This window comes from Chelonus insularis, unplaced genomic scaffold (assembly GCF_013357705.1).
Source record: "Chelonus insularis isolate UGA/USDA-ARS -01 unplaced genomic scaffold, ASM1335770v1 scaffold_714_pilon, whole genome shotgun sequence".
NCBI lineage: Eukaryota > Metazoa > Arthropoda > Insecta > Hymenoptera > Braconidae > Chelonus > Chelonus insularis.
Window position 1 is genome coordinate 2,309,413 of NW_023276795.1, and position 15,468 is coordinate 2,324,880.

General features: G+C 32.4%; 2 protein-coding genes across 2 annotated transcripts; both read left to right on the top strand.

Annotated features, from left to right (window-relative positions):
• Positions 1-9,764: 9,764 nt before the first annotated feature.
• On the top strand, positions 9,765-10,938 carry LOC118073894 (uncharacterized). Its single transcript, XM_035094684.1, has 5 exons — positions 9,765-9,922; positions 10,003-10,063; positions 10,139-10,431; positions 10,523-10,620; positions 10,694-10,938. The coding sequence occupies exons 1-5, from the start codon at positions 9,778-9,780 to the stop codon at positions 10,874-10,876; spliced, it is 780 nt and encodes a 259-aa protein (XP_034950575.1). The 5' UTR covers positions 9,765-9,777; the 3' UTR covers positions 10,877-10,938.
• A 2,184-nt stretch (positions 10,939-13,122) lies between these two features.
• Positions 13,123-14,475, top strand: LOC118073893 (uncharacterized). The gene is made up of 5 exons (XM_035094683.1): positions 13,123-13,345; positions 13,426-13,486; positions 13,560-13,852; positions 13,931-14,028; positions 14,101-14,475. The coding sequence occupies exons 1-5, from the start codon at positions 13,201-13,203 to the stop codon at positions 14,320-14,322; spliced, it is 819 nt and encodes a 272-aa protein (XP_034950574.1). The 5' UTR covers positions 13,123-13,200; the 3' UTR covers positions 14,323-14,475.
• The last annotated feature ends 993 nt before the right edge of the window (positions 14,476-15,468 follow it).

Consider the following 15,468-nt stretch of genomic DNA (forward strand, 5'->3'; position numbering starts at 1 on the left):
TATACTTTTTATAGAGTTTCTATAACTTTAAATCAACCTTTTCTTGAAAGACCTTTTTGATAGTAAATTACAGCTCAGATAAGAATTTCTCGAGCTAAGAAAGTATTTCATACAAAGTTTTTATTAAGATATTACTTTCGTCGAAAGTCTAACTTCTTTCTTTCTGCAATAATTATTTTTCCTACAACATAAATTGCCATTAAAACAAATTAGACCAACATTAATAAATCAAATCAACTGAGTAAATAATTTCCCTCATAAAAAAGAAAATTCCTTTATAATGAATATAATTCAGTCACAATAGATTATAAAAAAATAATGAAACATTATTACAACTAAAAATTCAATTGTAGGTGAGTTTTCATGAGTAAATGGTGACATGACAGGTAATCTGAATAAGACATACAATACTCTTTGGCTCGAGAATGTATTATCCAAGTGAGAGGATGCGAAGGATTATCGTGGGATATGTTGATGAGTCTAAGAGGCTGCCGCAATATTAGCATGATATCTGATATCCTAGTCGTTTACTCGTAGGGGCGAGAATGGTCGATAATCTTTAATTGCAAGCTCAATCTTCCCTCATTGAGGAATCATGACAGTTGAAATTATTACCGATGACACTCTCGATGCACCTCAACATTTCAGTGAAGACCTAAACTTTCAATTCTTAAATAATAATATTATTTATTAACAATATTATCTCTTGAATTTAATTAATGGCATGTTCAGCATATGTTAAGCAGCCAGAAATGTCAGAGAGACGCTAGTCAATGTGCATTCCTATTTGATAACTAAACCGCACATCTGTTTTGTGCTACAATTGGATTTTTCGCCGAGATAACAATATTACTTGAACGCTATATATTTTATAATGAATTGCTTACATGCACTCCTGGTATAGGTTCATCGAAGGAAAGTCTCCACAGGAGTGAATGCTAGACATTTGATCCCTGTTGCACTTTCAGGTGCACTTTCCACACCGACTAAATTCCTCATCGCGATAAAATAACTAATACATCATATTTTATATTAAATTACCATGGGGCTACGAGGAAAGTTAGATGTGCCAATGGATTCCGGATACTTCTATACCCAAGCGCCTTAGCAACCCAAGATTGTCCACTTTCCAACCGCCTAAGACATTCAATGATTCCGATCGTAGAAATATACTTCGAACGATCCTCCGCATTCTTAGTCTATTGTCACGTTTATTTATATATTATGTTTTATGCAAAAGCGTAGGTTAACACTTGTTGCATCGGGTGAGGCCATTGTACACTGCCTTCACCCATTTTAATACCACCCACATAATATTACTTGTATTCGTGGTGCTAGAATCGTGCACGAGTCACTTTAAATACATTCTCTATGTTGCTATTCATGTATATAAATTTAACCAGAGAATTACTGAACTATCGACAGCTAAATAATTCCACTTATTTTTATTTTCGCCTGTGTTAGCTTTTCTCTCAAACTCTGTGTTTTCTATTCTTTCCTTCAAACTCTAAGCATTTGTTTTCTACACAACATGAGACACTCTTCTTCTTCCGCAGTCCAGCATGCTGGCGAAAGCAACGTACACGCATCTGGTCAATAAAATGACAATATACTAAATAAAATATCGTGGGAATTTATTTTAACGTCTGCGTGTTACCTTAAAGTACATAAAACTCTGCTTGATGGTAATCTGTATAAAAGATTGTAAGAAATTGGCCATTAGATAAATATGTTGCACGATTTTTTACAGGCCATTGAACAAAACCAATATTTTATTGCAAATATTTGCGAATAAATATCACATTTGCACGGTAAATAAATTTAATGACTGTAAAAAAGAGTTTTTTATTATAATTTATGATTATTTATGGTGAAAAAAAATATTTGTAAATTTTTAGGAAGGTGGAGAAGTATGGTGTCCGGAAGAGAATGATGTAGTCAGCAAGAAGACACATAATAAAAAGTTTAAGTATCTCAGAATTGTATTTCCGGTGCACATCAGTGCCAGGTATGACTCTAATATGAACTAAGGAGCATCAGATCCGGTAGTAATTCAAGTCAACACTACTTTACCTAACGAGATGTAACTCAAAACTTCTTATGTAAGCATCTCAAGAATAATAATATCGCGAGAAGTGGAAGGTCGGCGAAAACTTGAATGTCACGACAATTGTATGTACGAGGATATGTTGTTGTCTGTTTTACGGATTTATTTTTTTCTTTTCTTATATTATATATATATATATATATATTTTATTATTCTTATTATTTATTCTGTCGCAAAAAGATCGTATGTTTAACCTTTGAATGTGAAGTGAAAAATAATAATGTCTTACGCAATTGTCACGTACAATTTACTTTTCATCTCATGTTTACAACTGAAAGTTACATGAAGACATTCCATGAAAATAAAAAAAAAAATCATTTCATAAAGTCGTGAGAATATTTGTAAAACTTTTTTGAGATTAAAAACAAAAAATATATTATATGATACTGTATCAAAGCTTATGATCTTGATTCCTTTTTTGCTCTCATTGCGGAAGTGTATTTTGTCGCAATGCGACGACGCGTTTGAACATAGTACACGTAGAACTTCTCGTAGTTGGTCCTGAAATGGCCTCTGGGATCATTCGCGGTTGCACATGCGATATCCACGTACACACAGTATAGATCTGGAGTGGCATCATAAGAGTTTCAGGATCTGGTAAAAATGCAGTTGAGGTAACAACAAGTTATAAAGAGAAACCAGTGCGGACGAGAGAAAAGTCTCAGCTTCCTCACCAAATAATATTTGCACTTGGATATGAGCCAAATAATTCTCTTGCAATTTTGCGGAATTGGTTCACTAACCCTGAGAGAAAAAAAGCAAAGCACACGGAAGACTTTTTTTTTTATATATAGAAAAGAATCTTTCTCTTTAACTGTATAAATATCATTAAAATCTTTTAATCTCTTTAACCGACCATGGGAAAATACACCAACGAAGCTACATAAATTGCAAAAAAAGGTTGTTAGACAGAAAAAAATTTCCAAAGAAGTCCCAAGCAATGAAGAAATTAATCTGTACAAAAAAATCGACTTTTTCATGTTAATTTAATGTTTTTCCAACATCACATACTTGTCTACTTTGGTGATGAAGGCTTTGAAGACTGAAGCATCTCGTTTGTCTTGTTCCACACAAAATGATGGTTCTTGCACTGAACTGTAGACACCTATAATATTACTGTATAACCATCAGAGCTGCCGGCGTCTTCTTCTTTACGATAGAGTTCGTTGCACTTGACGGAAGCAAAACATTGACAGAAAAGAACAGTGAAGTAAAGTTGGTCCTAAAGACCAAAGAAGTATCTATATAAAATCCTTATTCTCTGCGACTGGCGCCTACATTTATAAAAAGTGCGTCAGAACCAATTGGTCAGTCAGTTCGCGTGTGAGAGTTCACTAAAGTATTTTTAAAACTTGTTCCAGACGACGTACCCATCTTCGGTCTTGCCTCTTCGCAGAACAACATCGATACTAATCGATTTGTAGAGTTCAATAATTCTTACGACTTAAATTTATAATTAAATCCACTGAAAAAAACTATATTTCCTGGTTTTAATGAATTTTCAGATGTCTTTCTTAATAAATTATTAATTCAAATGAATTAAAGAAGTCTTTTTTGCATTATTTACATCAGTCTGAATTTTTTTGAATTCAATTTAACCACAATTAGGTGATTTCAGTGACAGTTATTTGATAATTTACCATTAAAGACTCTTTTACAGCAGAGATGAAATATTTTAAAAATACTTTAAGTATTTAGTGTTCAACTACCATTATTTTAGAGCCTAGTAAATATTTATTATCTTTAAAAATTCGTATTTGAATCAATGATTTTATTCTTAAGTAATAAAATCTTTGATGTTAAACCTAAAAAAGCAAACTTCTCTGCCTCCAAACAACTCCAAGAACTCACCAAAGTGGACTCTCATAAAAATTAGCTTCTATTTCCCTAGCACTTAGCAAAGTCAAGTTTTTAGCAGTGAATATTCTCCAAAAGTGCTTTTAAAACTTGTTAAATGTATTAAACGTTTGAATCTCGCGTTATTTAGTTGATGGCTCTTGATGGAACGAGTGATGAAAGATGTTCCAGAGTCCGATGGAGAAGCTATAAGATGTATACACATTTTTTCAAAGCTGTTTCGTATGACGGTTGCTTTGGGTGCGAGGCAACAAGCGACTTTTGAAGTCGAGCACCGTAAAGAGTCTTTTACGATCAGCCGTAAATACCTGTACGTATCGCAAATGCTTGCTGAGTCCCTTAACGAACATTATTCCTCCAACGGTTCCTTCGTCGTTTCTTTACTGAACGAATCACGCACAATATACGATCACTCCGCCCATATATCTTTTCTCTTATGATCGTAAAGTCAGGTGGATTGCGATATGCTCGTATGGTGAATTTTGCACGACGTCTTGAGATTCATCGCAAGACCAATCGAATTCGTGTCAAGCATTTTGTATAATCGTGTATCATTCATTGCCCCTGTGAGTTGGCATAGAAACGACAATAAATCAGCAGTCTCCAACTTTAGAAATTGTGCCGCGGATAATCAAAAACATTATGAGAAAGCTATTTAAACTCAACTAATCTACTTGGTGATATCATTAAATTTTCATCTCACTATTTGCATAAAATACCGATATTCTGGGTCATTGAACTCTTGGAAACTCTTTCACAAACTTCTCACCAGACTGAAAAAGAAAATTATCATCCTTGGATGTCGTTCCTGAAGAAGAATTGATAATGGATCCTGCGCACTTGCGGCTAAAGTTTGCAAGAATCCATAAAACCAATGCAAACATTTTTGTTGAAACTTGCGGTAGAAAAGGAACGAGTAAACACGTCCTGGCAATAGACCGGAATATCGACGATTGAATTTTATTAAACGTCGGGCCAATCCTGCTGCTACAAGAAAACGGGAAGCCCCTTTGGCTATCGCAATTGAAGATAGCACATACAGTACTATGAAAAGATTTATTTCTCTTGGTAGATGCTTGTATGTAATACACTAGTTTGTGGATATGTACCTATCGATTCTGCTGGATCTTTTGGGTGGAGGTTCAAGAAGAAAACCGCAATGCATCAATGTGTTAAGCGTTGGTATTTTTCACATTTTTTTATAAGTCCGAATTCTTTGAGACGTTTAATTTTATTCCGGGTAATATTTCCGTTGAATTAAAAGAACCTTTCTGGGGTACGTGATCGATAAGAGTTATTTCTTCAGAGGAAATTTAAATTTTTATCACTTCAAGTTTACTATGATAATTTTTTATCAACTTTCAGAAGATTCTCTTTGAAAAAATATTTAATTTACTTAATTGATACAAATTGACAAATTGTATTTTTTAATGAAAGAAATTATTTATTTATTTTAGAGAAAAATAATTTCAGTAATAAAGAAAGTCTTGCTAATAACTGAGCAATTTAATGATTCATCAATTAACAGGTCCAGGGAAAGTAAGAATTAAATCACTTTCGATCAATTACACTTTTCAAATGTTTTTTAAAAATTAAATTACCTATTTTTTTAAATAGTATTTCGTTGAAGATAATTGTTATAAGTAGAAAATATCTATTATCTATCAGCCTTTTTTTATTCTTAAATTCTAAAATTATCTCAGAATTTAAAAATAAATTTATGTAAATTACCAGCCTATTGCAAATTATTCTTATTTATGTAAATATATTTTTTTTAAATACTCAGGTTGAAGAGAAAAAAAAAAGCAAACATGAAGTTGATTAAAAATAGAATAGACATTTGTTCCAACAAGTGTCAGAAAGTACGTGGAAAAAATAATTAACAAATGAACTAATCAATCGTATTAGGCAGTCAACACAGCATAATTATACAGTTGACCTACCTTTCATTAAACACCAACGTGAGTGACTGTCTTGCAAAACCGAGGAGAATTCCACGAGTTGGAGGCTTTCATTGCGTGACATTAAATTAGGCTAAATCTATATATAGTCATAGAGTTTGCTTTCCTTCGTTACGCTTCAATTGATTGCTTTACTATGGTGTAAATTCTCCAGTTTCATATGAGAACTGAGGTAAGACCTTGAGTAACAATCTAGCGCAAGGCTCATAGACACACGCGTTGATTAATATTCCGTCAAAATATGCTGCATCTAATCACTTACTCACCGCAAGTTACAAATATCATAAACGAGGGATGAAAATTTATAGCTGGAGTCAGACTTGAGCATAAAGAAGATCCGGATAGATTTGAAAAATCATCTTAGAAGTGAAGTTAACATAGAGAAGACGAGCCGACAGAATCACAGATGAGGATGACGTAACCGCAAGCGTTCATCAGACCTAATGGCATAGTATACAGACCACAAAACTAAATGAAACTCGTTTCACGACGGTTACCGGCATGGAATTGGAAGAGCCTCGCCTGCTACATGCCAACTCCAAGGGAAATGTGATGCTGCCAAGTAAGATACCATAGCAGTCTCTACATCAAAGGAACTTATATAAAGTGCACGAAGGGAGTGAAATCTTTCAAAAAGGAAGAGGTACATCAGATACAATTGGAAGGATTTATTTTTCTAAATCAAACATATCACCGTGGATGAATGTAGGTCTAGCAGATATTGATGGAGCTGGTAGGTATGAACTAATTTGTGATGATATCTTCAGGTTCTATGTGTGACTAGAAAGTGTATTGAAACAAAATATTATAATTCTAAGCATACACATTTTTCGTCGCTTCTATGTAGATATATCATCTTCTAGCTCTCATAAAATATATTACCTGTTTCGCAACTTCTTTTGCAACTTGCTACTTAATAGTTCAATTTATAGCCTAAGAATTTTATCATGAGCAACTGTTAGTTGATTTAACATTCATTTCTTAGCCTGTCTTTCACTCAATTCTCATAAGAAAAATAAAGAATCATAATGAATGATTTTTATGTAACAAACTGCTATCAATTATTTATTTGTATTCAATTAAAATTTTTACTACCGACAGCTTTGGTGAATAAATGAATGTTCTTTTGTGAAAATATATGTCATGGAATGATAATGGATTTTCAGTAATTGTGCATAATAAATCTTTATTTGCAATAATTGAAAAAATAATTACCAACAATTAAATCTCCATACTTTTAAATGAAGTTTGATGATCAATGTATTCTTCAACTTGTTCCACGTTTATATTGCTGTTGCATAATATATACTGCTTGCAATGGCTACAAATAATGACTGGTATCGCGACAAAATACCCACCCCCGTCATCATAAAAGAGACAACGGTATGTGTAAGATCCTGGTTAAATTTCTTGCCATAACACTTGTTAAATTTATGAACCTGCTGTTCTCTTTTTTATTAGTCGTAAATTATTTGATGCAATTTATTGCGTAAAATAAAACATGATTATTTAAATATCAAAGAATTTGTTAAAATGACATAAGGTGATGTCAAAAATTTCCTTGACCGAATAAATTGAGCTTGACATTGTGCTATTGTAGAAGTTGCCTTTGTCGGTGACAGTCAAAACACCTTGGTTACATGTTTCAGTGCTAGTTTTACAGCCTTGCAGTTGCTCGGTCGAGCAATTTGTTTTCTTTCCACTGAGATAGTAAAGTCAACGCTAGTTAACGATGCATCAACGTGGGTAGAAGAGAAGGCGCCACGATTCTAATCACCACTGGCTTCGATCACTTCAAGACAGATTCAGCTCGTTAATTATTAACGAAGCTTCTGCTTTCCTATCACTAGTCCTGATCAGCTGAACTACTGGATGAAACATTCAACTCCATAAATCCAATTCGCAACTAGTCAACTTAATGATCAAAATGTTGAAAAGTTTCATAACAAGTTGTGAAATCATTTTTAGTGGGTTTATATTTTATCCACCAAACTGTCTGTACTTGACGCATAAATAGTGAGATTGTCAGAATAAAAATTTCTTCTTCCAACTTGGTGTCGAAATTTCATTTAAATAGTTATATTTATTGCATTAATCAATATTTATAAAACAGAAAGGTGGAGATAATTAATTTCTTTAGTTAAATAAATTAATAAAAATGCTAAACTAAAATGACCTTAATTTTATCAACAGTAATTTATTTATTAATCAACTCCAGTGAGCATTATTAGTTGATTAATGAACTTAACATCATTGAAAAGAGTTGCATAAAGAATAAATTATTCAACACCTGTTGAAAAATAGAGTTTTGACTATTTAGATTTTTCAAGGTCCTCTTTTGTGGATCTCCTAGACAATGGATGACAAACAGATGTCCACCCACAAAGATGTGAAATTGTTCCATACCTACATGAAAGTCTAGATAGTCTCTTTGTATGCAGAAATTCAAAACTATTGTATGCAATTTCATGTCCGACCTCTCATGCCATCATATAGAGTGTGATGAGCCAGATGGTGCTGGGTTTATATTTGATAGATAAAATATTAAATTGAAACTCATAGCAGAGTTTATTGAACAGCACAGGTGATGTTACATAATTGATACTCTTCAATTCAATTAATTCAACAGCCAATTAAATTTTAATTCGTTCTTAATGAATATTTAATGTTATAAAATAGTTGCATCTGTATGCCTACAAGTCATATTGAATTTCATTGGATTAAATCATCACTCGTTGTAGCTAGGGAAAATAATAAAAATTCAATTACATTCATCAGGACCATCAGGAAATTCAATATCATGCAAAGCAGAACCACAATGTAAATTTAACAAGCTCTGTTTTATATTATACTACTTCGCATCGTCAATATTTATAATTCGTGACTAGAAGGTACACATGGAATGTGTGTCTATAATTTCATGAAATCTGATCCTTCCTCGACATGGTACAGATGGTTAGTTTGAGACAAAGACCATGTAATATTATTAAGTATAATATCTATCATCAGTAAAGAATGTATAAATGAGAATTCGTACTCCAATCCCTCATTGTGTCAATTCGTCACGAATGTCACTGCTTTCAACATCACTTTCCCTTCTCTACCTCCTAGCAAACAAGACGACAAACCGTCAAATCGATATCAAGCTCCCCAATCTTCAAATAACTAATCCAACACATCAGCTAGCACACTCTCACCAAATGTAAACCTTTCCATCACATTTCCTGCTTCTCAACAAGATACATCAAGCCATGGATTTCTGTAGAAATTGTATTTTTATTCAAGTTGGAATATTGTTGTTTGTTAGAAAGGTGTTAAAAAGTCTGGCAATATAGTCAGAAACTCATGCATAGGAATTTACAATCCTCAATGATTCCTTTCGAAATTCGAGAATCAACCTCGAGGTCAAGGTCCTTATGTAGTTGATCAGAATGCAGCACACGTGTGCTTTTTCCATGAGACCAATGGACGAGGGTCCATGGAGAAATGTGAGTCATACTCTGAGGTTAAACTGTTCACTTAATTTAGGGTTATTTATTAAGCTTTGTAATGCATTTAACGTTTTTAATTTAAAAAAAAAAAGCGTTAAGTTTACCTCAAACACGTGCTAGTTTTTTGGCTATTGACACTGGTGATTAAATTATTGGTATCACTTGATAAAAAAATGCAGTAAAAATGATAAAATGATTTCTAATCTAAAAGTTCAATATAATTTTTAATATGACATAAACCTACATATCTATGAAAATATATTTCTTTCTAGGCGAACTATAAAAGCATCATTCAACCTCGGAAACAATTTATTTGAAAAGTATTTAACTTGAAATTCGTTAATTTTCTCTTCTCAATAAAATGAAGAGTTTTATTTTATTTTTATCAATTTGTTTAAAAGTGTGCTTGTGTTGGCATTTCTCACGACAAGATAACGAATTTAACTATGACGTAAGTATCACAAAAAATCCCTGGGTGGTTATGATTGTGCGGAATGGACAAGACGGTAAGTAAAAGAATCCATTTTTTGTAATTAATTAATAGTAAATAATTAAATACCATTAAAGGGTGTTTTGAATTTTTTAGTCGTGTCATATGGAACTCTTTTTCATGAAAGAGCTGTCGCAACAACTGCAGCAATGAATGAGTAATAAATAATAATTTGTTTATAAAAAAAAAATTTAATCATACAATTATTGGAATGAAAATAATACTTTTTTAGAAATGATATTTTTCAACTGCAAGTTTTTGCTGATTGTCATTCTTTAGGTGATCAACAAGAGATTGATCATAGAATTTGTAAACATGTTAGAAACATCATTGAGTATCATGTTTTAGAAGAATATGTATCGGTTTCGAGTTTCTTAAACCTAGATGTTTTAATACTTTCAAGTCCATTCGAACTAACTCCAACTCTTAATGTTGTACATTTTGGTAATTCTATGACGGTGCAATTAAACAAGTGTACTATTCAGTATCCAACATTGGTGACCAATCCAACAACTAACGAAACTGGTGAATATAAAAAATTATAACAGTTTTTTACTTCCAATCATTTTTAAATAATTCAATTTGTCAATATTTACAAAAAAACTGTACATTCTAGGAGCACTGTTTTATCCATCTTATGATATAAACTTTGCGAGAGCACAAATTGTATTAATCAGTAGTTTTTCGGGTTTGAAACTTTGGGAAAGAGTTAAGGTAATGTTAGTTTTATCAATAATTAATATTATTAATGTGATAATTTTATTAAAAAAATGTTTTTATCCAATAGATTTTACCTGGAAATCCTTTACTTTGTAAACCTAAAATTGAAACTGATGAGTGGCATGCTATTGGCATCATAGCCCGAGTTATTGGAAAAAGAAATCGATCTATAAGATTCGTAGAGCCAGCAGCTTTGGATGTATTGTTCGAAATTTTGAAAAATTCTTTTATATCTAGGGGTCAATTGTAATGATGATGATGATGATCATGATTGAAAAATAAATAATTTGAACGTAAAATTTTAAAGGAGAATAACGTCAAGATTTATTTAGACAAATGTGAATTTTAGAAGCTAAACAGTCCAGGTTTTTTGATAGCTGATACCTTTTTCATGATAGAAAAGAAACTAGAACAATTAACTCTTCAAGGATATCATTGACACTCGACTAAGTGGAATAAAAAAACCTGATGCTATTAATTTTTTTATTCAACTTGACCTAAGATTTGAATTCGATCAATCACCTTAGAAGCAGTTGATTGAACTAGCCCATCAAAGTGAATCTTCAGTTCACCGCTGATTTTCTCTGCCTTGTGGGGAAATGGAATTGCCGCATTAGGTAAACATTTTTCTTGAAATAAAATCCTACTCAAAAGAAAGGAAAAAAAAGACACGATGTCGAGCATCAAGAGTATTCTCATTAATTCCTGCGGTGTCTAGGTGAACTCTAAAAGCAGCTTGTAATGCTTCATGACCTCGAACTCGGCTATTAAACGCTTTTATAGTGAGAAAGAGAGATAAAGAAGAATGCAGCCGACAAAGAGCTCTTGTGTGCGACCTTTCCACTAGGTCCACACCAAGTAAACTGAGATGAGGATACTTGGGTGGCAGTTAGTATACGTTGGATCTCATTAAATGGGGTCTAAGAGAGTCGCACCGAGCGTGCGAAAGTGGAGGCGCGTCGTTGGAAGCATATTCCGGGCTACAAGGTCTTTCCGGAAATGGTGCTTTCCATTAGTCCTCCTGCGTGCAGAGTCGCGTGCAAGACGACACGGCGATATATCAAACACACGCGCGACATGTACGTTTTATTGCACCTGGGTACACGCGAAACGGTAAATGCATTCTTGCCTTCACTATTTTATTGTTGATGCCACAGGATTCTCGTCGCATATCCTCTCAGCTATTCACCATTCAACGAAAGCTTTCGATTGTAGATTAAAATACTGAATATTGAAGAAATTATTTATCTGATGAAATCATCAAGATTTTATCACCATTTTTATGCTGAACTTTTTCAATTTATTTGACGTTGCTGATATTTCCTTTATTTAAATTCAAATTCTTTTATCAATAAAATCATTTTTATTCATTCTGTTCAAATAATAAACACATAATATATTTTATTAATCATCAAATATTTTTAATGTAAACTTTTTTAAAGTGTTTTGTAATAAATCATAAAAAATGCTAGAAGTAACGTAGATTGATTTTTTTCAATTAATATTTTTGATTATATAGCGTTGATGACTAATTACAAGCATCATAATGTCGGGGATCTCTTGATAACGTAATTATCGATGTCATTAAAATTATTACAAGTATTTATGATATTGCGGAAAAGCATTAAAACAGAAAGGTAGGCACGAAATATCAGGGAAATCATTTACATTTGATTAAACGATTATTTTAAAAGATTTTTATTTCCTGAATGTCATGAATATTTCTCCCGTTAATCGAATAATCACTCATATCCTAACGTAAGCATTTTCACGTGTTAATACGCCCAATCGGTGTGGTATGTTATGCGATTGATAAATTATACTGCTGCTGTCACAGATATTCTTCCTGTTAATCCTACATTGGGTCAAAGGTGATTTTTTTAAACAAGAAGAGTACACAAGAAATAGCTATCAGTAAATTTTCCAGTATGTCACCTACTGGACCTCGTGGCCTCGTTCACGTCAGCGATATCTCTAGCTAAATCAGGACTTCACGATCTATCAATTAACTTGTTTTTCTGTTAAGTCAATCTACAAACCACCTTTACAGGAAAAAATCTCTATACATTTTGGTTGTAAAAAAATTTTATTTTCTTCTTTTTAATAGAAACTTTACCAAAGTGACTTAGATTTCTATTGATAAATTTATTTCATTCATTGAAAAAAAATAAAAGTGCGGAAAAGTTTGTTGACTAAATAATTTACAACGAAAAAGAATAAAGACTATTTTTATTAAATTTGAAAACTTGTTTTTTCATGTGTTATGTTAATGGCTTTTTCATGTTCACCTCGAACACGAGCTATTTTTGTTTCTATTGATACGAGTAATGAAATCATTGATACCACTTAATGAAAAAATGCAGTAAAAATGATAAAATGATTTCTAATCTAAAAGTTCAATATAATTTTTAATATGACATAAACCTACATATCTATGAAAATATATTTCTTTCTAGGCGAACTATAAAAGCATCATTGAACCTCGGAAACAATTTATTAAAAATTATTTAACTTGAAATTCGTTAATTTTCTCTTAGTAGTGATTATTTTGAATTTTTGCTGTAGGGAATTAAAATGAAGAGTTTTATTTTATTTTTATCAATTTGTTTGAAAGTGTGCTTGTGTTGGCATTTCTCACGACAAGATAACGAATTTAACTATGACGAAAGCATCACAAAAAATCCTTGGTTGGTTATGATTGTGCGGAATGGACAAGACGGTAAGTAAAAGAATCCATTTTTTGTAATTAATTACTAGTAAATAATTAAATACCATTAAAGGGTGTTTTGAATTTTTTAGTCGTGTCTTATGGAACTCTTTTCCATGAAAGAGCTGTCGCAACAACTGCAGCAATGAATGAGTAATAAATCATAATTTGTTTATAAAAAAAATTTAATCATACAATTATTGGAATGAAAATAATACTTTTTCAGAAATAATCTTTTTCAACTGCAAGTTTTTGCTGATTGTCATTCTTTAGGAGATCGACAAGAGATTGATCATAGAATTTGTAAACAATTTAGAAACGTCAGTGAGTATGATGTAATAGGATCATCTCCACCGAAAGTAAATTACTACAACTTTGCTGTCTTGATTCTTTCAAGTCCTTTCGAACTGACTCCAACTCTGAATGTCGTACATTTTGGACATCAGAGCAGTGTTCAATCCGACCATTGTATTGTGTTGTATCCGACGTTGGTGACAAATCCTAATACTAATAAAACTGGCAAGTATGAAAAGTTCTGTCAATTTTTTACCACAAGACATTTTCAAATATATTTATATAAAATTTTGTACTTTCTAGGAGCACTCTTTTATCCAACACTTAATATAAACTGGACTGGAGTTTCAGTTCAATTAGTCAGTAGTTTTGAAGACGTCAAACCTAAAGAAAAAGTCTCGGTAATGTTAAATTTTTCAATACTTAATGTTATAAATGTGATTATTTTACTAACCGAATATTAAAACCAATAGATTGTACCTGGAAGTCCTTTACTTTGTAAATCTAAAACTAAAACTGATGAGTGGTATGCTATAGCCATCGTATCAAAAATTGATCAAGCAAATAAACCATCTATAAATTCAAGAACAATAGCTCTTAGTTTTACTGATAACGAGATTAAAATATTTCTTGAAATTCTGAAAAATTTCCAAGCACCTGGAGATCAGTCTGAAGTAATTTTTTATTATGATTAAAAGCAAAGCATCTTCCAGAATAAAATACAGATAAATTGTCATCGATAAATATTAATGAGTGATACAATTGTAAAAATTAATGCATTAAATTTGAATATGAAAAATCAATTTTACAAGAGAAAAAATATAACAACTGGAAATCTCATTATAAAACTTTTGGTGGAGTAAAGTAATTTAAAACTGCACACATATATTTTTCCTCCATCTGTTCACCACTCTGACACGTAGTCTGTCCACTCAATTAAAATCAAGTTTGAACTTTTAATATTTACATGCTCTTTATGAAGCAAAAAATTGATTGCCTCGTGATATTTTAACACCATTAGTTAAGTGTCACGACTATTAGTTCAGCTCATTGATCACTGGTGAATTCTTATGCACTTCTTCATCGTGTTTATCATCCTTCATCTATCGTTCCTCTCTTGTGTATGCTGAAATAACGGAACTTCTTGCGATGAACTCGTCTTTCAGGTTGGGGCGGATTAGGGTTCTTTTTTCCAACTGGACCTGGGCTTAACCCCAAGATATTAGTTTCCACATGAGCTTCCTCCTTTCTCGGTGGCAACGTACGATAACGCAGCAGATGAAGTATTACAAGATGCGTCTTGGTTATGTAGTGAGAGAAAGAAGCTGCAAGTCTTGTAGCATTAGAAGACGGAATAGAGCGGGTCCATGTGTATTCACTGCAATTTATGTTTAGCGTCAATGCGTCCTCATGTTCACTGGTGAGAGTAACATGGGAGGGACTTGATCGCGCTTTGACCTGGAGCTCGCGGATCTCCATGAAGGAGAATCTGTTGGAGAATCGTTTTGCTTGTATACTAACCCAACTGACCCCGAATGCGAATCATACACGCCCCTGAGATATAAATAGGAACATGCATCATCATCGACGCATCATAACACCACATGAAGAAGAGATCACTTTACTTTTACAATTGTCCAACGTTTCTATCTTCACATAAAATATTATTATAAAACAAATGGGAAATTTATTGTTGATATTATTTATGAATTCAACCATAAACCTATCATTATTGATTTTGATTTATTCCTGCTAATGCGTATAATAAATGACTTTATTAGCATTACTATCGATCGTGGAAATGTATAACGATTTTTTTAGCTCAATTTTATGCATGGGAA

Coding starts and splice junctions, on each gene's coding strand:
- LOC118073894 (XM_035094684.1), top strand. CDS start 9,778: ATGAAGAGTTTTATTTTATTTTTATCAATTTGTTTAAAAGTGTGCTTG. Junction 9,923..10,002: donor TGTGCGGAATGGACAAGACG/GTAAGTAAAAGA, acceptor TGAATTTTTTAG/TCGTGTCATATGGAACTCTT. Junction 10,064..10,138: donor ACAACTGCAGCAATGAATGA/GTAATAAATAAT, acceptor ATACTTTTTTAG/AAATGATATTTTTCAACTGC.
- LOC118073893 (XM_035094683.1), top strand. CDS start 13,201: ATGAAGAGTTTTATTTTATTTTTATCAATTTGTTTGAAAGTGTGCTTG. Junction 13,487..13,559: donor ACAACTGCAGCAATGAATGA/GTAATAAATCAT, acceptor ATACTTTTTCAG/AAATAATCTTTTTCAACTGC. Junction 13,853..13,930: donor TCCTAATACTAATAAAACTG/GCAAGTATGAAA, acceptor TGTACTTTCTAG/GAGCACTCTTTTATCCAACA.